Here is a 25012-nt window from a genome sequence, read left to right as displayed (position 1 = left end):
TCTTTGCTTAGTAACCCACAAACACTCTTGAAAAAAAAAAAACCCAACAAAACAAAAAGCACTGCTCTTGGATTATCATCCTTTCAACTTATATGGAAACACCTTTCCCAGCAGCCTTCTCAGCAGATGCTAGTCTGGAAGAGTTGCCACTCAACCCTTCAGCCTTTCTCAGTCAGGATGTGGAATACCTGCTCCCTTCTTCCCCAATTTATCTTCATTTCCTTCTTGTCTGTTATGGTCCTCAGAGTTGCTGGTGGGAGAATGTGCTTCAGCTACATAACTGGCTGATGCAGCCTGTTTCATTAAGTAGGAGGCAGCACAGGGACCACACCAGCTCTGGAAAGCCTGCCGGTCTACAACAGCATTTTCTATTTACTGTCATGCAGCATTCATTATAAATATGTGGGTGGGAAAAAGAAGCATATAAAGGAGGCGTAGGTGACATTGAAATCTCACCAGGTGTTCCCTGGTTGGCCATAACGTGGTCCAAAGGTACTGTAAGAGCCATCTGGGTGCTTGTAGTTCAGCTGCCTCTGATAACCTACAATGGAGAGTTAAAGCAAGATTCAGATGCCAGAGAAAGTCTGCTGAGGGATGGGGGAATAGAAAAACAGCTGTATCAGCAAAGGCAAAGGAGAGAGGAGTAGGTCAGTCCTATCCCAGCCAACAAGTACTGGTACATCCCACCTCCATGCACTGCTTATACTGCATGAGGAGAAGCAACACCTGCCTTTCTTCAGAAGGAAAGCAGGGCACATTAATGACAATGGGCAAGTCACTGTAGCAGGTCACCTGACAACTGCACTGCATTGCAACCCAGTTAGGGAGCAGAGAAAAGTGGGTGCAATTATTAGGTACCCTAATGCTTAAGCAACAGAAAATAATAAAGGAAAAAGCAGTGAAGGACCTTCTAAGGCATACAGCAGAGACCATCTGTGCATGAGAGAAGCTCTCTTTCCACATCTGGACAACATTTGACAGAACCACCCCAGGCAGGATCTGGAAAAAAGCCAAAGCAGAAGCAAAAGCCGTGTCCCAGCTCACCGCTCACTAAGTATCCAATGGCCTTGGATTTGACCTCCTCACTCAGCTGCCCTGTCTTGTTCAGATAGTCCAGGACATAGATGTTGGGTGCAAACAGGACCATGTTCTGCTCCCCACAGCCGAATGGCATCTGGAGCAGCTGGTGCAGGTTCTGCATGGCAGCGCCCATAATGTCACCTGGGGAACAGGAGATACCAGAGGGATATTAACAAAACTCAGGGCTGGGCTGTCAGAATCAGAAGGAGCTACTGAATGAGAGAAGCAGGAGATGACAGAGAAGAACAAAAGAAAATCTGGATTGATAAAGATTCTGTAATGAAACACAGAACAGCAGAGGAAAAGGACATGAGGGAAATCAGAGAAAGTTTAGGGCACTGTCAGAGAACCATGAACATAAGGACATGCAGAAAAGGGAAAATAAAGAGCACAACTGGAAGGGAAAATGCTCGAGACAGAAGGGATGAAAGGGAGGAGTGAGCTGTGCTGGAAACCAAGAGAAAAAGCTGTGAGGTAGGAGGCCAACACAGAGGGGCAGAAACAGCACATGGTTCTTTCTCCCAGGCTGCTCACTCACCCAGCACTGAGAAATATGCTCTGCCTGAGTCTTTTACCACACTTGAGGGGAGCATCAGGGAAAACTGCTCTTTCACAGGCACTCCTGAGAGACAAACAAGATACGAACAGCTTCAGTGCAGTCCCAAGAAATGGGGGGGCGGGGAAGGGGAAGGGACCTCAGTGAAACAACAGGAACAGTTCCTATTAGAAATGCCCTGAATTCAACCACTTAGTTTTCCCCTGGATATAAGGTAATCTCTGCATGAAACCACCCCCAGCCACTGTTAGACACTGTAGATCCTGTCTCTACTACACCTTCTTCTTTGACACCCTAGAAAACAGGAGGCAGTACTTGTAATGCCAGTGTCGGCACACAATAGAACGGGGCTGCAAACAGTCATGCTAAGTGTGTCCTTGCTTATACCCTGACGCTTAGGCAGGATGGTCCGTTCTCTAGAGCTTTCTTCTGTCTTAGGTCTCAGGGTCCCAACTGATGTGGCATGTTTTGATTATCTAAAAATATCAGCCTATCTGGAGTATGATAGAGGCAGCACTATCTTCCTCCTCCAGCCACGTCCCACCCATCAAACCACACAGGAACAAATGGAAAGAGTGGAGAGAGAGGGCTTTACCTTTTACACAGAGCACAGAATTCTGGGCTGTTTCCTTCTCAAGTCCTTCAGGCTTGGGTGGGATGAAGGAAAACAAGAGAGGTGAGAAGTTAGTGAGATGGGAAGGACAAACAGACAGAGGAATCCTTAACAAGGCTGGAGGAATACGTGAAAAAGGAGTGAACTGGAGAAGGAGAGGCAGTCACAAACACTCCTTGAAATACAGAGCTCTGAAGTAATAATTTAAGCAAGTACAAAAAACATGAGCCTAAGTGATTGCTAGAGGAAGGACTGGAAAAAGAAAGAGAGACTGCAGGACTATCACATGGATGACCTGCAACTACTGTATGCAGCAAGAGACACTTAACAGCTTTGTAACAAGAGGACTGCAGCATTACAGGAAGTGCTTTTGTTAGCAAAAAGCTCACAGTTGCTCTAGAGGGCTGTCCTGAAGAGATGTCTGCAGTGCTATTTATCATAATGCTGCAGATGCTTTAGGGAAAAAAAATTGTGTCTGTTGGTAATAGAAAGGGAAGATGTTATGCACTGTAATATCTGGTGACACTACCATCCAACACAGTAGGCAAGCATCAGGTTTTTTTGTGATGCAAAGAAAAGCTAAGAACTGCATAGCACTCAGCTTAAGAGGCCATTTGCTTGGCACTCAACTAGCATAGAGGCAGCATGTCCTGACTGGCAAACCTACTGGGGCTCTCAAAAGGGGGAAAGAAGCAGTAAAGATGGTGTATTGAAATAGGAGGTGACAGGTAGAAGGTAAAGAGAAGGATGGATTGGAATAGGAGTCCTGCTACAGTAGGGGATAGGGGAATTTTAGAGTACTGTGAGACACTGCATTATTGCACTGTTATTAAGCTGTAGTCTTTATGCAGCCCTGCCAAAATATAAAGATGATGTAAGACCATCATATTGCCACACTGCGTAGTGATCACATAGAATCACAGACAAGCCCAGGTTGGAAGGGAGCCTAAATGAGATAATCTAGCATCCTGTCCAATTGCATCACAGCGTACACTCTAGTCTGTGAGAAAGCTCAGTCCTCCCCTTCCCATAGCCCGCATACCTCCACCAGCAGCTGTCTGATGACCGTGTCCTTCCGCCCTTTCTCAGGGGTCTCCACGATGGCATTCCCGCAGGGCTGCTGGTTCTGCAGGGCCTCAGTGCTCACCGAGAACTCCACCTGCCCTGGAGCAAACAGAAGTCAACCAGCCCTGCTGGGCAGTGCCAAATGATGGAAGTCACTGCCACTTCCAGGAGTTTCAACTTGCAGGCCCATGGATAGGGATTTTCTATCAATCACACCTGGGCCCTGCTTCTTTACAACAAGGACATAGCTATCTATATTAGAAGCCATCCATGAGCTGCACTGCCATTGAAAGGTGACTCTATTTTGGTGACTGTTTTCCAGAACCTAGGACACCACAGTGGTTGGACTCACCAGCCCCACTGCTGTTCAGCACACCTGCTACCCGACATGCACACCACAGCTGCTACCACGGCTCATAACAACACCAGTGAAAATAAAGTATGAAGTTACCATGGGGCAAGCATCTAATCTCCGGGAGGGATGGAGCTGACAGAGCATCCCTGCTGGCCAGCAATATCTCTGGCTTCAGAAGGTGTTGTCCAAGGGCTGTAAGGCTTGATGCCATTGTATGTGGTGCTAGACATGCCGTGGACACTATAAGTTCACCAGCCTTTCCCTCCCAAGTAACTCCAGATGAGACAGACACTCAGATGCAGTGCTTCCCAGGAAAGTGTGTTGCTCTAACACCCGATACTGAACAGGGAGAACAGCACAGAGAAACCCTCCTTGCAGTTTTCAGCACCTTGAGACCTTTACCTAGGGATTTGGGAGTCACCAGCCAAGCCACAGTTTTCCTCCCATTCTCGCAGAGACAATGAGATTCTTCCTCCTTTTCCACTGGAGTAGCCAGGAAATGAGTAGACGGAGCCAGAGTCACACTGACCTGCCAGTTGTAGAGAGAGGTGTGTTCAGGGAAGGGTGATCATGAGAGACAGGGAGCTAGGAAGCCACAGCAATAGCTATTTCTTTAGTAGCAAAGGAGCAGAGAGCTGGAGCTGTGGGTTCTGTGCTTGGAGTATATAAGAGGAATAACATAAGAACTTCAGGGATGAAGGGTCTAGGGCTACTTAGAGATAAGAAGGCTAGGTGAAGGCAAGAGGTGTACAAGAAGGTATGCAAGTACACAGAAGGATTTAAACCTTCCTTACCCTGATGCAGGTTGTCAGGTAGTTGAAAACGGTGGCTTTCAGTGTGAAGGACTCACCACGCACCACAGAGTAGGGCATGGTGAGCTCTACAAAGAAGGGCTGGAAGGCTCTGAGGGACACTGTTGGGGATAGGCCAAAGCCTGTGTCTGCCGAAGTGCAGAATGCATTAGCTTTCCACTCGGTGATGGTGTCAGGGATGGTCACATCTAGATCAGCATTTCCCTCAGAGCTGGAGAAGCACAGACAGCACGGACACGGGAGTGAGTTGTATGCCATTTTGTATATCTACTATCTGTATCCCTTCCAGCCTACTGAACAGTACTGCCCGTGTGAAGGATGGGGCACAGTATGTTTGTTACTGTAGGGCCACCACATATCTTCTTCCAGACCCACGACTACTCCTTGGATAAACCTAACCACGGCTGAAGGTAATCCCATCTCAGAGGATTGCCAAGTGATTTCTGCAAACAATGACGGACTTTCTGGCATTGAAAAGGCTTGGCAAATGTGGGGATTCATGTTTTCACCTTATAAAACCAGTTTTATTAAAAAGGAAGGAACAAGCGCAAGGTCCTCACCTTATAGATACTAAACTCCAAATCCAAGTTTCTGGGAAATACTTTCGGACTGTCTCCGTCACCTCTTCAGGAGTGCTTAACGAGTCACGAAGTCTAAGTGCCTGAGGAGCTGTATGCGATGAGATGGAAAAGAAATCAACTACTGATAATTCCAAACAAGCAAGATCTACATCAGCATCATGCTTCGGTCTGAGAAAGCAGCAATCTATGTGGCAATCAGAAGCTGTGCTGGCAGCAGATGTTTGCTGTGGTTGTAGTAAGCACTGATACCAACAGCAGTGAAGTTTCAGGGTCAGGGCTTATTAGCAAGAACCAGCCTTCCAGCATTTCCCGCTGGTCTCCAGCAAACCTCAGAGTTTGTGGGGCAGCACTTCACAAGGTTAAAACAAGGATGCTAGGGCAAAGAGCTATTTACAACCTCCTGTGCAAGCAGTTTTTTCCCTTTCGGTACAGTCTTAACATGACATCCTTCTCCATTCTATCAGGCCAGCTAGCAATGGAACATCCCTCTGTTGCAATGTTTTTTGTAGGGTCATTGTGACTCAGAAAACCACCTCCCTGCCAAATCTGTGGCCTCCTCAAGAACTAGGCTGAAGATGCCTAAACTAAAAACATGTTGTTGGAATTTGGGAGGGCTAAAAATAGACTTTTTGACCAAAACAAAATTTTCCCATGTAAAAATTTTTCCCAAAAAAGTATTCTGAGTTTGGAAAAAAAAATCGTAAAAAATAAGCCTTTATTGAAACAAAGATGAGGTGGGTGGGACTTGGTTTGCTCGGCTTTTACAAACAGAAAGAGAAATCCAGCCAAACAGATAAAGAAGAAAAGTTCTTAACTAAATTCTAGTTTTGGTCATCTTTACTTTGGCTAAATTAATTTCTATGGTTAGATAAAAATTGTGTAGCAAGTATCCATACTGTCTGTGCAATGCACAGCTCCAGAGTCTGAGGTCTCAGGGCATGAGTGCTATCAGATGCTATCAGAGATGTATCACATAGGTCCTAGCAAGAGTGACAGGTAGCTTGCTTGGATTTGTCTGTCATGTTATTTCAGTCTTCTTACTGCTGCTTATTTCAGTTTAAACTAATTAAAAAGCATCTATCCTGAATCTTAGCAACTCCTTGAGTTAAGAGTTGAAATTGTCTTAAAACTGGACATAGACAAAAGCACAGGATCTTGTGCCAAGGGAGAACTCTCTGAATCAGTTATCCAGCTAGAATAACTTAGATTTTCTGGGATATTTCCCTTAATATGAGACTCTGGAGGATGACATGGCCAATTCTGTTGCCCAAAGAGTTACGGTATAAGAGTTGAGATAGCCCTTAGAAATAGGGTGGGTCCATTTCAGACTGGACTTCTGCCACTTGCATCTTACCACTTACGTCTTACTTCTAAGCCTCCAAAGTCTAACAGCTTGTCACTGGAAATTTTTTCATCCATTTCATCTGGTTTTGACCATACATAAAACTGGGTGAGTCAATGAGGACAGACTGAAGATAGTACTGGAGACCCCTTAAGTGATATCTAGGAAAAGAAGTCTAGTGCCTAGTGAACAGAGAATTCATCAGCAGAATAATATCCTCTGCTCTGTCAGAATCTTGAAAACTACCTGGTTCTGCTGACTTCCAATGTGGAGTTATCAAAGCTTGTCTGTAGACCTTCACAACCCAGCAAAAGAGTTGCAAAAGAATGCCCCACATTCACACAGAAGCTGACACCTGTGAACCCACTACTTCAGTACTACTTTCAGGCATTCAGTCCACAACCCCAGTTCTCGTTTTGAGTATTCACCCCCAAATAGACTGGGGATTCCCAGACAGGGTCTCTGTTCAGAACAGAGGTGATAACAAGAACCAGTTCCTTTACCGTTTGTCCTCATTGCATGTATAGGCGCTCCAGACATGACTGAAGATGCAAAGCGGCCTCCTGCAGGCATGTAATTCGCAGTGCTGCAATACCAAGGTTTCCTCACCTTAGTATTTGTGAAAATCTTTAAACCCATTTCCTACAGGAGAGAAATCGAACATGTTACTGACTCCTGTTGAGGTTTACACAGCAGACCTGACATTGGTATTTTACTGCCTCAAAAGGAGAAGCTGTTACTCTCTGTGGATTGAACCTTGAGATCAACCCCCCAGAGTTCTGGGTCTGGGTGCATGAGTGGCTCAGAGAGACCAAAGTATAGATCCCCTCTGTATCTAGGGCACTGGTTCCAGTCCAGTTCCAGCCGAGGGGTCAGGATGAGCCAGGGAGCAGATACAGACCTTTCTCTCTGGAAGGAAATGTCTGTGGCTATGATGCAGCTCAAGGATGTATTGATATATTTGAGGTAACTTTAATGGCACAGGATTGTTAGAACCTTATTTCAAGATGAAAGCTTTTCCTGTAAGAAGAAAACTTTGAGACTGATCCTTTTTCCACCAAGTCAGGAGCAAAGCTGACAAGAAAGGTGAAGCTTATGACTCTCACTGAACTTGCCTCTGGATAAAAATTAGTATCCAATCACTCAGATTCACAAACTGTTCCCTTGTTGTGTTGCATCATGCCACAGAAGCCTATACCTTTAGGATGGTGTAAGTGTCCTCTTCGTTCATCTCCACTACTGGAGAATAGGTGATCCCATTCAGAACTATCTTCTTCAAGGGTACACAATTCTCCAGGGGCTCCTCCAAGAGCGTGTCTGGACCATGGTGATAGTCATGCAATTCCTTCACTGGCAGCAAGCTGTACACCTAGGCAGAAAGAGCCAGGGTATTTGGCATTTTCAGTGTCCACTGTCACAAAACACAGCTGAGGGGGTAGGATGCAAGCACCATAACAGTGACATCACCTGCACATACATCCACATTCCAATGCTCCTCCTCCCTGTGGTGGGAATTTTGGAGTTTAAAATAGACATCCAAATTTGCCTCTTTTGTTATGGACAGCATGTTACTCTGGATATTACGGCTAAAATATATAAAAAATGACACTGGCCAGCCCATCTGCAGTCCTTTCTCCCTACTCAGGGATTGTTGTTTGCTGCTTGGCATGAGGGGAATAAACTCTCTGACACTTCCAGATGTTACTCCAAGAAAATTAGTCCATGGCTGCAGAGAATAACTGAAAACTCATCATCAAACTCACAACAGTGTTTGGCTCTGGCTGAGAGAAGCAGTTACCTTGAAAGGGCTTCCTAATTGCCATCCCTACAGTCGCACAAAACCCCTAAGAAACAGCTGCTGCCCAGTTCTCATCTTTTTGCCCACTGAAGGATGATGAGAAACATCACAGAGCAGCTTTCCTGTGTCAGCACTAACAAGAGGGACTATTCACTCTTTCCACCCCAGCACTGGGCTGCGCTTGCTCTGGCCAGGCTCTGAGTTGCTCCATGGACTAAGCACTTACAGAGCTGGGTGACAGGTCAGCTTCTGGCTTCATGAGGAGAATGCTCTTGTCCACAGCACGAACAGCGCAGAGGGAGTGCGGGGAGGCTCTGAACAGCAAGTGAGCATCAGAAGAAGGCAGTCCTTCAGAAGGAGAGAAGCTCAAGTCCACCTATAGCCGCGGGAAAATCTACGTCACAGAGGGCCTGTCCTTGTGGGACTTTTCCCTCCAGTTGAGTGCATCGCTTCCAACCTTACAAAGCCCACATACACCTGCACACACATCCCCCACACACACTCCCCCCGTGCTACTGCAGAGCTGGGTTTCCTTACTGCAGTGCCAAAGGAATCAGCACTAACTGTTCTCGGCAACTTCAAGCATCACAATTACTTATAAAACTTTTAAGGCAGTTTTGGGTTTTATGGCCCCTGTGAATGTGATGAGGTAATCCCACATAGTGGCTAGATTTGTTCAAGCAGCCAGGCATGGTCTTGAACCAGGTCCAGTCTCTGTACCGCACCCAGATATTGTCTGTGGAGGGAAAACAAGCTTGCAAAGACGTTGGTTAGCAATATTGCAATATCTACTGGCTGGTAATGATTCTGAATGATTCTGAAGAATCGGCGTGTTGATTGAGGCCTGCCAGACTGGTGTGCCTTCCCCAAAACCTAACTCACAGCTTGAAGGACACCCTTCCAATCTCTGCCCTGCAAGTTCTTGCTAGCAGAAGTTGTTTTCATCACCATCTAACGTGATTTTGTGATAAGATGGCTAACCAGCATAAATCTTCCCTCTCCCCAGCAGCACAAACCCTCCCCTAACGTGCAATGACCAAAGCATCCTCAGAGAAAACATGCTCCCTGACAAAGAACTGCCAGCGTCCTTCATATCCCAACCATACCACAGCATGCCTTCTGCTGACAACACCCCACCTCTCCCAGGGGGGTGGACTCATAATCTTGAGACTGCAAAAGCAATATTCTTCAGGAAATGTCAGAACAACGGCCATAGCAAGCCTGCTGCTAGAAAAACTGTCTAGCATAGAGATAGCCCAAAGTCTGTCCTGTCTGGACTGACAATAGCTTAGAATACAGGATGCTTTCAAAGAAAGTAGTGCCTAAGCATGTAAAGTACTTGGCACTTGGCTTGCACCCAGGTCTCAATGCAGTCCATAGAATGACCTTTAATATATGAACAAAATTCAGGTCACCAAACTCCTACAGTGACACCAGTCTCAAGAACTCATTTAGCTTGGGTTTTAGCAGGACAAGGGACTGCCTTTCGCAGTGTCCTGTCTACTGTCCTGAAGTCCCAATGGGCTTTTTTGAGGTTCTTCTCTTCTTAGGGCTGCTTACACATCCATCTGCTCTTCTGCATAAGGATATGTGGGGCTATAAGAGAATCATGGTCCACATGCTCATAGAAAGAAGGCTTTATTTTTCTGCACTCCTTCAGTCTCAACATCGCTATTGAAGCACCACTGTGCATTGCTTATCAGGTTCAGGCAAGGTTTTTCTCCATTTACATACAACAGAAATTAAAATGACAGGATGAGATGTACAGGAGCTGAAAGATCTGACAAGTATTAGCTTCGCCCACTGGATTGGGACTGTGTGTGTTTTATTTTTGCTCTGTGACCAGAAAAGCAGACACCTCATTGCTGAGTTTGCAGGAAAAGAAAATCCATGGGTTGCAGTATGACATAGATATGTGGCCTACGTTTTTCTTACACGGGACCATCTGTGAGACTGGTGGCTGTGACTAGTCGCTAAGACGGATTTTATCAGTGTAGTCCCTTCTAGCTTCTTTTTTCCAACAGTTAATCTCCTCCAAGCTAGCACAAACCAGTAAGCAGTGAAGCTACCTAGAACAACTGGTAGGTGGCTTGTCCAGTGTAAATAAATCTAAATAAATGAGCTTAGTCAGGCTAAATCTAAATAAATGAGTTTGACCACGCTGCAGTCTGATGGCAGCTCCCTCAAGAAGTGGACACTTACCTTATTGCTGAAACACTTTTCTACATTGAACTTGGTTGAATCAGCGATCACCTCCCCGCTTGGAGTAGTGGTGTAGACAAGCACTTGGGCCACTGGAGCAATCTCAGCTTGTACAGGCAGCTGTAGCAAGAAGACCCCATTGGCTAGCAAACAAAACAAGAGCAAAAAGTTAAGGTACAGGGAACCTGCTCTTGGAGCAGCCAAAATTCTAAGTTTGACTTCATGCTGAACTTCATCCTAGCAAGGATGAAACTCCAGGCCTCCAAGTGGGATGAATTGGTGCTCACAGGGATGCATAAGTCTCACCGTTTGACTGAAAAGGCTTGTTTCAAGTTCTGTTTTCCAGCATGCTGAATTTTGGTTCAGCTTCTGAAAACAGACCATCAGTCAGTGTCTCCTAGGAGCACTGGAGGTAGAGAAATGCAGTGTCAGAAGACAGCTGGCACAGGGGGTTAGAGCAAATCTGTGCAAAGCCTAAATAAAGGCGTAGAAGAGAAAGCTCAAGCTCTTTCCATGTTTTAGCAGGCATGGAGTTGTGGATCCCTGCATTTGAATGGCAGCAGCCTGTATGTCTGCCACAGTTGTCTAGCCTCCCAGGACAGCAACAATTTGGCAGGGGAGAGGAACTCACCACTTTCCTGGTTCAAATCCAGAACGTGGGTGCCTGCTTGCTTAATGATTCCCTTGGCCATCACCTGAATGGAAGGAGAAACCCTGCTGTGATTGAGGCTATGCGTGAGCCAAACCTTAAAGAAGGGGAACCCGAGAGGACAACAACGGAGCTGTATGTCTGCTGCTCGCACCCTGCTCAGCTGCTCTCTGCCTCACTGTAGCAGAATCCCAGTGCTCACCTTGGGGGCATCGGGACATCCCTACTCTTCTGCTCCTAACTCAGACCCTCCTTTTTGTTAGAAAAGAACATATGAAGGATGATGGGAAAGTGTTTAAAGCCCTACTGCCACAAACAACAGTTTCTATCTCCAACCCCCCTACAGTTACCAGTGACAACCTCACTGTTGTAAGGCAGGTGTAAGCTTACCAGGTAGTAGAAGGTGATTTTCTTCTGCTCTCCTGTAGCCTCTGGAGTAAGGATATAGTGCACCCGGACCTCCATGGAGGAGCCGCAGCTTAGTGTCTCAGACTTGGGCTCAATTTTGAGGAAGCTATTACTGGGAGAGTAAAAGCGCTTTAATGGGAGATAGCTTTCTTCATAATATGGAACAACCCAGGAACGGTCATAGCAGTAAGGGCGTACTTTATGAATTGCCTGGAAAAAGAGAAAATACACATATAGATCCTCAAACACAGGTGGCTGAACTGGAGCCAAAATTAATGGCCTAGTATTAGAGGTTTGGTATTTCTTGTATTTAAGCAACAAGGTAGTCTACAAAAAAACCCCATGAGTTTGGAAGATGCAAGACAGTGTGGTGGTATCCTTAGCAAATCACTAGGAATGATTTCACTCCCAGAGAAGCTGGAGTTCATCTCAAATGAGATGAATTGTATCAGTTGTTTATTTACTATCAGTATCACCTCAAGGGCTCTTTACCCTAATACCTTGTCCTCTCTAATATCTTTCCTGTTTGTTTAAAGAGAAAAGAAGCTGATTTTCATTTTTCTTCTCATTATTGGTGCTGGAGAAGGGATAGTGCTGTTCAGTTCAGAGATTAATAGTGCCAAGATCCAGCTAAGGATGCTATGGAAAAGGAGGCAAAGTCTCCACCTGAGAATTCAAAACCAAAATTAAATAGAGAAGTTTAGGAGCTGATAGAGTCCAGGCCTTCTTAAAAATGAGAGCAAGGGGAAGATATTTCACATTTAGAAGAGTGCTACTCCAGCATTTCATGTGCCTCATGCCTTAATATGTGACAAGAGAATTGTAGGGAGTGAAGAAAATATAATTCTAGACAATCTGCCTTATTCCAAGGTGAGGTATTAAAAAATGTGCATGTTACACACATACTGCCTTTTAAACCAACAAAAGGATGCTCTGCAGCATTTATTTTTCCCAGATAAACAAATTCCACACCAGGGAGAGAATTTCTGTGGATGGTTCATATTCTTTTTCTCTTTATGGCAGGAAAAAGGGAAAAAAAAATAATGAGGACAGCTTAGAAACACAGAATGCTAAATTAAACTCTGAGAGATGCAGATTGCCTTAACTGACCACAAAGGATATTTAGGTGAGATACGTGGGAAATCATTTAATTGAAAAGACAGCAAAGCACTAGCAGCACTCCACCGTGGGAATTAGACCCAGCCTTGAAAGAGATTTGTCTGGTGATCCCTTGGAGCAGAATGGAAGATTATGATCTCTTGATGTTCTTTCTAACACTATATTGCTATTCCCAAGCACAAATCAAGTACTTACAAGCTACATGCAATTGTGACATAGCAACCTGGTTTGTTGTACAGCTGTTTCCACCACACTGATGCCAAGGTTGGCACAAAGAACCAGCAACAAGCAGCTAAGTGCTTTTGCACATATCATAGAAACTTCAGGGTTACTCCCCTTCCAGCCCTGTGGGTCACTTCATCACCTCCTCTGCCCGCCGGACTCACCCTAATTCCAACAGTATCCAAGGAAAACATGGAAGTATTCAGGGCAAACCATGCCCTGCCCTCTTCATTTGTTGTGTAGTTGTTTTCCTGGCCTCCTTGTAAAGAAATCCTCACAATTTCATTGGCGATTGGAGCACCAGATCCATCCACTAGTTTCACCTGGAGAAGCAAAAACAGTACAGTACAGGAGAGGAATGCCTGTCACCTGAACAGACTGATAGACCACCAAGCTAAGGATGTTGGGCTTACGTCAGACAAGGAAGCCCCCACTGCACTTTACAAGCGCATCATCTGTCTCTTTCAGAGAGGGCTGCAAACTTTCTGAATCTTATTTTTTTGGCCTTTCTTATCTCACACCCCTTAGGCCTCCTTTTAAACAGAAGACTGGAAAAACGGAATTCTACTTGACCGGAGAAGCAGAAGCACAAGGACAGGGGGTTAAGCAGAATGAGGGCTGTGCTCTCAGCTGCTGTTCCCTGATTTAAGAGCCTGCAGAGGAGAGGAGGCCCACAGGGATTAGCAGCACTGAGGTCCAGCATCTTTGCAGAGTGGGGCACGTATCTGTCCAGGAGATGCAGGAGCATGATTGTTTGGCAGTCATGGTATTCCATTCTCATGGTTTCCCTACCTGCCCAAAGAAGGGGATTCCAGGTTTGTAGTAGGAGTCTGAATGCTCAAAGGTGATTTTGCTAATGGTGGTTGTGATCTCAGAGAAGCTTGTTCCAGTCAACTCCACTCCTGCAGGAAGACACATGATGAATTAATTTGCCTCTGTTTGACCAGAATTACTTTTACTCCAGGCCAACCCTCTTTTGCTGGACAAGCAATTTTGTTGATGCTCCTGGCCTCCAGGTAGGAAAACTTTAGGACTGCAGAAAAGCAAGAGTCTGCTTTTCTCCCTCACCCCTACTTGGAGGGCCCCTCTGCTGGTCTCTCCTGGGCTTATTACATGGCTCTTCAGTCCAGATGATTCATACCTGTCTCCTCCTCTTTAATCTTAGCCTCCACATGCAGCTTATTCTCATATCCACTTCTCTTGAGCTGGAATAACTTGGTCTTTACCACTTCAGAAATGCAGCCATAGTTGTCTGTCTATTGGAAGAAAACAAACAAGACCATTATAGTCTCATCTATATAGTGTTTATCCAACTGCCCTGAACTGGAAGATAAGCCCATAAACTCACAGTTCATTCCCTCTGTTGTTTTTATTAAAACTGGAGAAGCACATAAATAACTTGGCATGGAGCATTTTGAAGAACTTGCAGCAACATCAAAGCAAAGAGTTTGCAACCTAGAAGATTTTTATGTGTGTGTGTGTGTGAAGTTTGAAATTCCAAACACTTGATACAGAAGTATAGGGGATTATTCAAGTGTATGCCACACAGGAAATAATTGTCAGGCATCAGGCACATTAGAATATAGCTGCTGACTTAAAATGCACAAGCCATATGAGTGATAGATAAACTAAAGCCTGTGTATGTGTAGAAAGAAGATGACAGCTGGAAAAGCATTTTCAAAGCTTGCCACCTCTCTTCAGCACCTTTGTGTACAAGTCAGGTCTCCACAGAAAAGGGAAGAGATGCCTGGAACAGAAGTTAGCACCGCAGTGTTCAAGTTTGCTTTTAGCATGGATAACAACAGCAGTGGCGGAGGCAATCGTGGGGCTCATACTGCAGCAGACCCCAAGGACCATAAGCATGTCTGCTTGCTTTCTTGTCCTGACATATTTCCATAATTGCTATTCCCCCAGGTTCTGTCAATTGCGCCTGTCCATGCTCCAGACACCATTCAGTTCTGCTCTTTTAGATTTGACAGTCTGAAGAGTGAAAAAAGTGACTTCTTTTCTGTCTGTCTTAACTACGGCTGCTAAATCCATATTCCTTTCCCTCTTGATCAAACTGCATCACCCCTCCCCTGATTTCTGCTCCTGTCCTACTTCGAACATGAATTTCTGATCCCACACACTGTCCCTAGTGTAAGACAATCCCAACTCTGCTCTCATCGTTCATGCCTTTTCTATCTCACTTCTCTCTTATACTCTCTACACTCCATCTGACCTTTTTTTTTTGTTTCTTCCACCTCTTTCTTCTCCATCAGTTTCTTGCTTTAACACACACCTTTCTTACCACACAGACCTTCCCCTTATTTTTACCTTCCACATTTCATCTTGCACCCAATCTTTTCTCCTTCTTCAGGCTTCCTTAAAATACACTCTCCACACTCATGCTTGTACGTACTCTGTCAGGGCAAGCCTGTTCCATGCAAGGTGTGCTTAGTAAACCACTCTTTCTCCTGTCACCCTACCCGCAAGGGTAACTGTGACTCACCTGTCCAGAGAACTCGTCACACACTGCCTTAGCTTCTTCGCCATAGCAGTTGGTGGCTGCATGTTCAAACTTCCGGCAGACACGGAAGCTCACGAGGCCAGGAACAGGCTTCCCAAAGGTGTATCTACCAGCAGGGACGTTTGAAAGAAAAAGCCATTAGGAATGTAACAGGGATGGAGGGAAATGACTAGCTCATCCCCAGTGGAGCCAGGACTCTTCCCTAGAGCTGCCTCCAGGATACAGCAGGGTCATCACAGGCAACAAAAAGCAGAAATAAAGTTGGTAACATTTTAGAATCAAGCTTGCCAACAGGAGCAGGAGCACTGAATCTTATAGTCCTGATTGCATCCCTAGGAATAACATACAAGTTGCAGAAATCATTTACCCTAATGCTGATTTAGTTGAGAGTACCCTTCACCTTGAAGAGCATGCTGCAAGTATCTACCCCACCGCCCAATTCTGATGGAACTGTTTTGTTCATGTATGTGCGCTGGGTCTTTTGGCTCATTCTTCAGCCCAAGCCATGTCTCTCCCTGCAGGATGCTTGGGATGTTGCTATGCAGAATTATATGAGGTGGCCCAAAGGAAAAGGGCATCTGCATCACTTACGTTTTCCTCTCAGCAATGACAAGCAGAAGCCACAGTTAAAACATCATTCCTAAGTAAACTAAACTGAAGACCTCTTCCCTAGCACTGTAGCTGGTCTGAAATCCTCTATGACTCAAAAAAATCCCTCCCCAAAAAAACAGAAGAACAATATGTTTCTATATGTTGCATACAAAGTGCCCCAAACAATAATTGTTGCCTTTTATCTAATGGTAGATATAGTCTGTTTGGTCCTGGCACCCCAAAACGATTGAGAAATAGAATGAAGTATCATATCTCAGTCTCCCAACTGGACTTTCAGCAGCAGCTGAAGAAAAACCTGAAACCAAGAAGGACTTGAAAGAATGACACTCACAGACCACAAACTGTCACTTGCAGCTTCTCGTCAAGAATGGTGATCAGCTTGGGCATTTTCACTGTTACTTCGAATTTTGGCAGCACTGCAGCAGAACCAAAGGAAAACGGTCTATGTGGTGGGGAATTACATAAGAATGGGACATGAAGGCTACTCAAAAGCTATTCTTACAAATGACCTGAAACCCTTTTGCATCTAAATGGTCAGATTTTAGAGGCTTCTGTCACCTGCACATCCCACCAAAGTCAGTGAAAACCACAGGCACTCAGGTAACCACTGTGCCGGCTAAGGAGACAGGATTATTACATCAGCTGTTAAAATACAGCGGCTTCTTAGATAACACATGGGTTGTCAGTCCCCCAGCAGTGGGATAGAGTGAAATAGAGAGTTAAGTCAATAGAATTTTCCCACAGACATACAGAGCTGGAACTACAGCCTGGTGTCTGCATTTCCAAAGCATGTAGATCTTACCAATAGGCAAAATAGGAAAACCCAGTGACAGCACAGGGTGACATCACATCCAAACCCAGCTGGGTGGTGACTGTCTTGGGAGAACTAGGAGGGATTCAGGGCATACGTGTACAGGAACAATCTTGCAATTGAAAGAGGTGAAAGACTTCCAGACTCATCTTCCCAGGCTCATCTCTGCTGCACGAGCCAGATCATGTCAGACCATGTAACAAGGGCTGCAGCTGGCTTGCTGGGGTGGGAAGATATGTTGCTTGCGAACATGTGCAGGTGTGTATTGGGATACCATTTTCTAGCCAAGTGGATGGAACTGGCATAGGTGTGAGACTACCAGAGAGAGCTTAAATTTACATTAAGGTGTAATGTGAGCTACAGGCTTAGCTTGTGGGGGAGGACAGGCAAGATCTGAATTTAGTCCCAGTCTACACAAAAAGGTCAAGACTTTGGACCTCAGACACGGTAGACTGAGACTCATAGCATGACATAGGTGTGTAGCCAACTGGAGATGAGGCTGTGGCCTTAAATCACCTCTGGAAGGAGGTGAGGCGTGTGGACAGACTGATTCAAGCACACTTGTTCCTCCCGATGGGAGCCTTGCTGAGGTGGGCAGTCAGAAGAGCTGCACTGCATGGTCTGGGGCTTAGAGAGGACTGGAGACAGGTGGCTCAAGACCTTCAGTCTTCACTCCTGAGAAAGGGAGGATGCTTGGGAGGGAGAGGACAGAGACATTTTTTCCAGCCATGCTGGACATCCTGATCAGATCTACCACCCTGTTCAGTTAAGCTTTCATGCCCCACAGGACTAGCTGTTAGGAACCTGAAACTGCAGTGAGAGTTACCATACTCCTCCACAGAGAAAGGATGACGAATTGTCTTCCCAGAGGCCTTCTGAGCCACCACTGTGTAGGTCCCTTGCATAGGTTCAGAGGTGAGGTTGAAGAACAGCTGGATTAACCCGCCCTTTAACTCTGCCTTTGTCCACTGGTACAGACGGTTTTTCTTTGGGTCCTACAGATAATGAGACCACAAGGAGATTGTGAGAACAGGGGGAGTCTGCAATGAGAACTAAAAAGCACTAACAAAAGCAGTGAGGGGAGGCTCAGCCCCAGTGTTGCAGGAGGCTGCAGGGCAGGACTGGGGGGCACTAGCAGAGTTGTGCGGGGAGCCCAGGGCTGCACAATAGAAGGACCTGTAACCTGGGCCCAGAGTACATAGTTGCCACCATATGAGTTAAAGTTCTGTATACTCAAATTAATATTATGGACCTGCTTAATAAATAAAATAGACAAGAATCATCTTGAGGCAAGTGGTAGTTATGCTGCCAGGCTGAAGTGTGGTAGACATGAACATGAATTGAATGTTTGTACATACCTCGATATAGACCAGCGGAAACTAGAAAGAGAAGAAAGGAAACACCATCTTTAGAATGCACATTTAGACAGAGTGTAAGCAACACAGTCAAATGACCAGGGCTACGACCACATTCAGGGAACACGTGGATCACTCAGTGGGATAAGGAGGAAAGTCCCTGGTATGGAGCAACAGAGGATTTTGAGGTACACCAAGTGGGGTGGGGGTTGGGGGGTGGCAATCCTTTGTTTCAGGCAGAAAAGTCAGCTGAAATTACTCACTCTGTATAATCTGCAATACTAATAAGAGCAGGTGTACACTGTGATAATGGCAAATTTGCTCATGGCTGAGGTGTTTACACCAGCACTGTTCATTTGCAGTTTGTCAAACCTTTCCAAGAATGCAGAAGGCAGCCTTTTGCAGAAATCCTGTTAACAAGATCTGAGGTAACCCAGGAATTGCACAACTATCTCAGTGTACTGAGAGCTCTCCCCAAAAGACACTTCTTTCCTCCCTTTACCCACATAGGCCAATATTAAGTCCAAATAACTAGTAAAAAGGAAGTGTCATACTCACCACCTCGTTCAAGGGACGGAAGTCTGTATCCAGAGAAACAATTCTGAACAGGACTGTTGGAGAAAGGCACACAGTGAGGTTCCACAGTGCAGCCACCAACCAGAAAACATCAGTTTCAAAAACAAATGGTACAACAGAGAACAGATCTGTTCTCTTCTACAGAAATTCCATTCACTAGAAAACGTAAGTCATGCTAGAAGGTTACCCATGTAACAAATTACATGAATAAGAGCACGTTCAGGGCACATCTATGTCAGTGTGAACATCTTACTGATCATGGGCATCAGAATCTCATTAATCAGGACCAAAGTTAAATTTAAGTTGCCTTCGTCTACTTAGCAGGGATACATTTTTACATTTGAATTCACATGGGTCTTCTAATTTTGTTATAACTAGACTGACTTCTAGGGAAGGATGGAAGCAAATTATTTCAGCACTTGGCTGCAAGTTTATGTTGGCTCTCGATGGACAGAGAATTCAGTGTATCTTTTAGGACATTAGTTCCTGTCCAGGCCAAGTTTAAGAGATCAATGGCCCAGAAGAAATAAATGGGTTATATAGTTCTCTCTGTCTTTATTGAAGAAAATCAGCTGACGCTTTGAAAGCTAGTTCATGACTTAGTCCGAATTTTGTTCCTGTTCTCTATAGGACAAATATCCAGTCTTTCTCTGATTTTAATGCAGATGCTAACTGCATGGAGCACAGCAACAGAGCCTCCAGTGACAGAGGAAGTGTGTGCAGGTGCCCCAAGGATGTGCATGTACCTTAAGGTTCCCCAAATTGTTCCCACATGGAGCATTAAAAACATAAGCCTCAGCCATGAGATTACTGTTCTGGCCCCCACTGATAGTAGTCACCATCTGGCCAGCACAGTCCAACAGTTGCAGTATGAATCTTTGCTTCAAATGCAAATCTCCACCCCTTCCCTGGTACCTGTCTGTCCGGGCTTGTAGATGGGTTTGTCTGTCTGGACGAAGACCAGGCTCTCAGAATTCTTGACCAGCACCGACTTGCGGCTCCTGAACTGCAGTGTTGCCCCCTTCACCGTCACAGTGATAAACGTGACTGGTGACTGGCTATTTGATTTGGGAAGCTGGAGAGTAAGAAGGCAACTATGTTACGGACCACCTTTATAGGCTTCCTGAACTGAACTGGTCTTCATGAAATAAGAGATCTAATATAATCCTGATGGACCCAACACAGAGGTGAGGGAAACTATTATCAGGAACAAGAGACTGATCTTTGCTTAGTCCTGTATTCTGACTCATTTCTGCTGCTGTGCAGTGATTTTAAGAAATTCTTACTGCCCTGACCAAAACCTTTCTGTCCTTTATCCTTTTGACATGCACAGGGGCAGTGAAATAATCCCCTTTCTCTTTCAGATAATGTCCCTAGTCTTTGCAGAACATTTTCTTTTCCAAACCAGACATGCCAGATCTCTATACATCTCTCTCCAAGTGACAAGACCATTCTTCAGCCTGTATCTGACAAACATAGACATAGATGCCAACCTGTTCAGTGTCCTGAAGGCCAGTTCTTCAGCCTTCAGGCCAAAGACATAATTTGTGTTCCGAGACAGGTGACCAACTTCCCTGGTTGCCCATGACTTGTTATAGTCCCTGGGGCTAACAGTTACACTAAGCTATGAATTCCCTGCTTCACTTTCTTTTTCAGACACAGGGAATCACAGCTCTCTGTTCTCACATTAATTCAGTGTACTATATCCACAAAGCAAAATGTATCTGAAGCCAAAAGCTCTATCCCAACTTGAAGGCACTCAAGTGACAATCTGTGGCTGCTGCAGGATGATGTGGAGAGCGATTTGAAGAAACTGTTCACCAAACAGCCATCATCAGGAGCATCAATACTAAGACCACTTCTTTCTCCTGGCCTCTCCTCCTCCTGTCCTAGAGAGGGGCTGGCTTTCCAGGATTCAGCATTTCCCATTCAGGTAAAATGCTAAGGAGATTTCAGCAGCAGGAGGGTGTTGAGGGTGATACCTTTGGCCAAGAGGGAAGTGAATACCTACACACTGTTCATTACTACTCAGTGCCCTTACAGTTTATCCCTGGCACAAGGGATGAGCCCACACGGATGAGGTACTCACAGAGAAAGGGATGCAGGTGAACACGTCCTTCTCCGACACCACGTCATCAATCAAGCTCCTGTTTTCCCCTTGATACTCGAGTGTGGCGCTCAGTGTCATAGACTCATTCAGGTGGGTCAGCTGAACACAGACTTTCTCAGAAGAATCAGTGTGTATCAGAAAGGGCAGCAGCACCATATACTGCCTTAGGAAGAGAGGAGAAGGCCAGGTTAGAGGGGCAGGAACATGTAACAGGAGCTGTACAGAAAGAGCAAATAAACCATTCTGATGACTACAGCCTTCACTGTACAGGGGGAGAGATGCATTTTCTAGGACTGTAACAAGATTTCCAGCATGTCTGTAGCAGCAGGGGAAAGTAGAGAGGCCGATCTCAAAAGTAAGATACCACAGGAAATACTCAATGCAAACGTCTGGGAGGGATAAGTTTTTCCATGTTCTGGCACAACAGCAGCGCTTCCTCCTGGGACACTGAATAACGCCAGTGGGGAAAAGTCGGTTGTCACCTTTGCTAGACACCTTGTAGCATTCAGGAACCACACAAGTGCTGTTACTTGGTGAATAAATGCCATTGATTACACACTGCAAACCATCTCCAGCGCTACTCTCGTCCTCGCAGAGACCTAAAACTGCCACAGCGTGGTGCCAGATCTTAGGCAAAAGCACCGGAGCAAATTTCAGTTTTTCAGGGAAGCACGTCCCTCTGTCTCAGCCCGAGCAGGGGGTCCCTGCTGGGCCCTAGGCAGCCTCCCTCCCTCCCAGCGGAGCAACGTGCCGCTGGTGTCCCGGGGCCCAGCACGGCGTCTGGGGATCAAACCTGACCCACCTAATGCCAACAGTGCTGCCCTTTGGGGGGACGAGGACTGCCCTCTGACAGGTACCCCCAAAGCAGCAAGCAGCTGGGAGAAGAGCTCTCGACACCTCGGCAGTAAGGTAGGGCATTGCCTTTAGCGATAGGGGAGGCTCTGACACTTTTATGTCTATCAGTTGGTCTGCAGGGAGAAAGCTCTGGCCCCTCAGATCCTGACCCTGCCATTTGCTTACCCTGCACTTGGTGAAAGCACTGGAGCACAGCCTTGCTTTGCTGGGGGAGGAAAAGACATTGCTGAAAAGCCAAAGGAAAAAGTCTCTGGGATGTCAGGACCCCTCATGCGCTGCTCCTGCCATACGTGTACACACATGCACACAACACACACTCCCTTCACATACAAACATGGCAAAAGGGGCTGAAGAAGGGATGCAGCACAAGGTACCCTCACAGACCTGAACAGTCACAGTCTTAAAGTGCTACATAACCCTGGATGAGAAGGGAATTTTCATTCCATTGGCTGAGCTGAAAAATGTGAATTAAAAAATAAAGCCATTTCTGGTGAGGCCAGATCTGTTATTTGTTCCTTTTTTTCTCATTATCAATCAAAAAACCACTCCATCTCCTGGGCCTTTCAACCTGGGAGTAGGGTAGTCAACCCACAATGAAACCTTTCATTGCCTTTTCAGAAAAGTCTGTGTCTTAAGAAAAACTGAATGTGTAAACAGTTATTAAAAGTTGCCTTTCAAAGAACCAATTTTATGCAGAAAATTTTGTTGAAATGCTGTCAGTTCTCTGAAGCAGCAAGATATATTCTCATAGACCTTTCCCTCTTTTTTTTTTCCTGAAGTTTTACAGGCTGTTTTGGGTCCCCCCGAAGCACTAGAGTTGCTGTCTGTAGAAGACACTTTACCCAGCCCTGATGTCTGTATTCCTGGGTAAAAGAAAGTATGCAGAAGATAAGAGACAAAGCAACAGACACGGGAATACAGCCCAGGTCTCCCGCCTGCCCAGAGACCCCCCTGCGTAGCTTACGGCTCTGTGGCGGGTGAGGTGTCTCCAGGGAGGAAGAAGAGGAGAAGGAGGAAGATGTTTGGTTTGATGAGCAGCCTGTCCTTCCCCATGGTGCAGAGCAGGACGTGACAAGTCAAGCAGACACCCAGCCTAGTCCGGTGCTGCTTGTGCTCCCGCTCCGCTCTCCGAGCCAACCCCTTTATACTCTCCCCTGCAAACAGCCCAGGGGCTGGAGGAGATAAGGGCTGGGGGCCAGGGCCCCTCCGGAAACGGGGAGAGGCGGTAAGGAGGAGCTGGAACCAGCAGCTCTAAATCTGGGCAGAAGGCCAGGCGCTGGCGAGGAGAGGGAGGGGAGGGTGCCTAGCAGGCTGGAGCTGTCTCTGTTTTGGGCCAGGGCAGCGGGCAACAGAGGAGAAAAGGTGTCAGCTAAAGAAAATAAGGGCTAACAGCAGAGGAAAAGGGAAAGACCTCCATTTCTGGCAGGATTCCCTGTATGGAGCTGGCCATGGCACCGGTCATGGAGGCTGCTGGAGGACCAGGAGCAGTTTGGTTTCCTTCAACCTGGGAGCAGGAGGTTGACCTAGGGTTTGGTAAACAAGAGTGGGTGTGCCTAACCAACACTTACCAAGGCAGGATCTCAAAACAGGGTATGCAGACTCTGAAAACCTTCCCCCTCCACCCACCCTGCTCTCATGCGCTCTCCATTCCCCGTCCCACCAGGGCTAATGCCAGGAAAAGGGGCCACAGAGTGCCTGGACAAGCAAGTCGTCTAAGATAATCTGACCTTCACCCCGACAGAAACAGGGACAGTGACATGATGGCAAGCTGCCAAAAGTTCAACCTTTTCAATACTTCAAAAAGTATTACATTAACAGCATGTAATACATTAACCAGTTCGCCAGAGCAGCAGCTGCCCTCACACAGCAGAAGAGACGTGGCCTGGGTCTTGCGTTCCCTCTACTGGTTCTTGTTCTAGGTCAAGTTATTGGCACATGTCAACCAAATTATTCCTGTCTGATGGAGTCCTTCCTGGTTTCATTATGTGAAAATCCACATAATGCACTGTGATGGGCAATGTTGTATCATAGAGGGAAATTTCTTTTTGACCATTGTCTTTACTGTAGTTACCTTGGTCTGCAGCAGAAGGATCAATAGCTCTGGTAATTATTACTCTTGCAAGTGGTAGTGGAATATCTGTCTTAATTATAGTCCTAACCCAAACTCTAAAGGATGGAGACCTGTGTTGGAGGATGTAAAGCATAATTTTCAGATTAAAAAGGGTGCAGGATAAAATGATTGTCTGTCTGTCTGTCCCTCTCTTACTACCATCATCAGAAGTTTAGTGAACTCAGGAACTTTGGAATTAAGAAATCCAAGTGCCATGAGATAACAAACCTTCATTACAGACCTCATTCTGCCCTGAAGTGACCTTGCATGGGAAAGGAGTACATGTCCAATTTCCTTGGGGACTGCACAAAAGAAGCATAGCCCAGTCTTATGCCCTGCCTTCTCCATGCAGTGCCTAAAGGTTGCTCTGCCTGCTCAAAAGAAATAAAACCCAAGAATGTCTCCCTCACCCGCAGAGAAGAGGATTTGTGGTCAAAGCCTTTTTGAAGATGACACTTTATATTGGTTCGAACAGGTTGGAAGCCAGATTGACTGAACACAAACCTTACAGAAAAGAGGTGCAGAACTGCATGCAGCAGAGGAAGCTAGGGCTACTCTTTTGGCAAATAGCCAAACAGCTCACACCGCTCACAAGCCAGCTCCCGACCATTGGGACCTTGATCAAGAATGTGCTATGTAGCAAAAACTGAAGAGAAATGTTTTCATTCAGTTGAGAGGGGCAATATTTTAAAGGCATGAGTATCCCAATAGGTACCAATGAACATGCACAGATACCAAACTGACTTTTAAAATCTGCCCTTAAGCTGCTTGGCCTCCATCCCATTCCCAATAGCAACTTGGGCCCCAGAAGCCTAATTTCAAGGGTCTCTGCATGGCCCATGTGATTCAGCTTGTAGGTCGTGGCACAGATGAGACAGTCACAACGCATTTTCCCTCTCTGTCCTGCCATTTCCATCTGCTGTGAGTGCAACTGAGAAGGCCAAGAGGCTTTCTAGAGCTTTTTGGCTAGATTTTAAGTGGTTAAATCTAAGCTCCTCAAGAAAACTCCTGCAAGGTATTGGCCTATCCATGAGGAGAGTGTGGTTTAGTATTATCTTTCCTTGATTTCTCTCAGTGAATCTGAAGTTCTGTCATTTGGCATACTCAAATTGATACGTGCCCCAGTTGTGCAAAACCAGCATCAAGTATCCTGTATCTGAACCAAGAATCCTACTGCATTCATTGATAACATCACAGAAGTGCTGGCTGGAAGGGAGCTCTGGAAGTTACCTAGTACATCCTTTCACTTAAAGCAGGACTGCTGCCAATGCC

At 45.9% G+C, this 25012-nt stretch overlaps 1 protein-coding gene across 1 annotated transcript in view; it reads right to left on the bottom strand.

Annotated features, from left to right (window-relative positions):
• A2M (alpha-2-macroglobulin) overlaps positions 1-22756 on the bottom strand; it is a 30280-nt gene extending 7524 nt beyond the window's left edge. Inside the window, exons 1-25 of the mRNA XM_074588824.1 lie at positions 22595-22756; positions 20755-20938; positions 19581-19740; positions 18648-18700; positions 18093-18113; positions 17561-17729; positions 16255-16339; positions 15294-15417; positions 13944-14058; positions 13595-13704; positions 12967-13125; positions 11444-11671; positions 11036-11099; positions 10405-10547; positions 8429-8578; positions 7603-7773; positions 6908-7046; positions 5042-5150; positions 4464-4692; positions 4072-4198; positions 3292-3413; positions 2232-2283; positions 1619-1702; positions 1045-1221; positions 457-541 (exon numbers count right to left, since the gene is read on the bottom strand). Coding sequence (XP_074444925.1) covers positions 457-541; positions 1045-1221; positions 1619-1702; positions 2232-2283; positions 3292-3413; positions 4072-4198; positions 4464-4692; positions 5042-5150; positions 6908-7046; positions 7603-7773; positions 8429-8578; positions 10405-10547; positions 11036-11099; positions 11444-11671; positions 12967-13125; positions 13595-13704; positions 13944-14058; positions 15294-15417; positions 16255-16339; positions 17561-17729; positions 18093-18113; positions 18648-18700; positions 19581-19740; positions 20755-20938; positions 22595-22683 — 3149 coding nt within the window. The 5' untranslated portion in view covers positions 22684-22756. The remainder of the gene's footprint in view (positions 1-456; positions 542-1044; positions 1222-1618; positions 1703-2231; positions 2284-3291; positions 3414-4071; positions 4199-4463; positions 4693-5041; positions 5151-6907; positions 7047-7602; positions 7774-8428; positions 8579-10404; positions 10548-11035; positions 11100-11443; positions 11672-12966; positions 13126-13594; positions 13705-13943; positions 14059-15293; positions 15418-16254; positions 16340-17560; positions 17730-18092; positions 18114-18647; positions 18701-19580; positions 19741-20754; positions 20939-22594) is intronic.
• Positions 22757-25012: the final 2256 nt, after the last annotated feature.

The sequence above is a fragment of the Larus michahellis genome, chromosome 1 (assembly GCF_964199755.1).
Source record: "Larus michahellis chromosome 1, bLarMic1.1, whole genome shotgun sequence".
Taxonomy (NCBI): domain Eukaryota; kingdom Metazoa; phylum Chordata; class Aves; order Charadriiformes; family Laridae; genus Larus; species Larus michahellis.
This window is presented reverse-complemented; position numbering and strand designations above follow the sequence as displayed.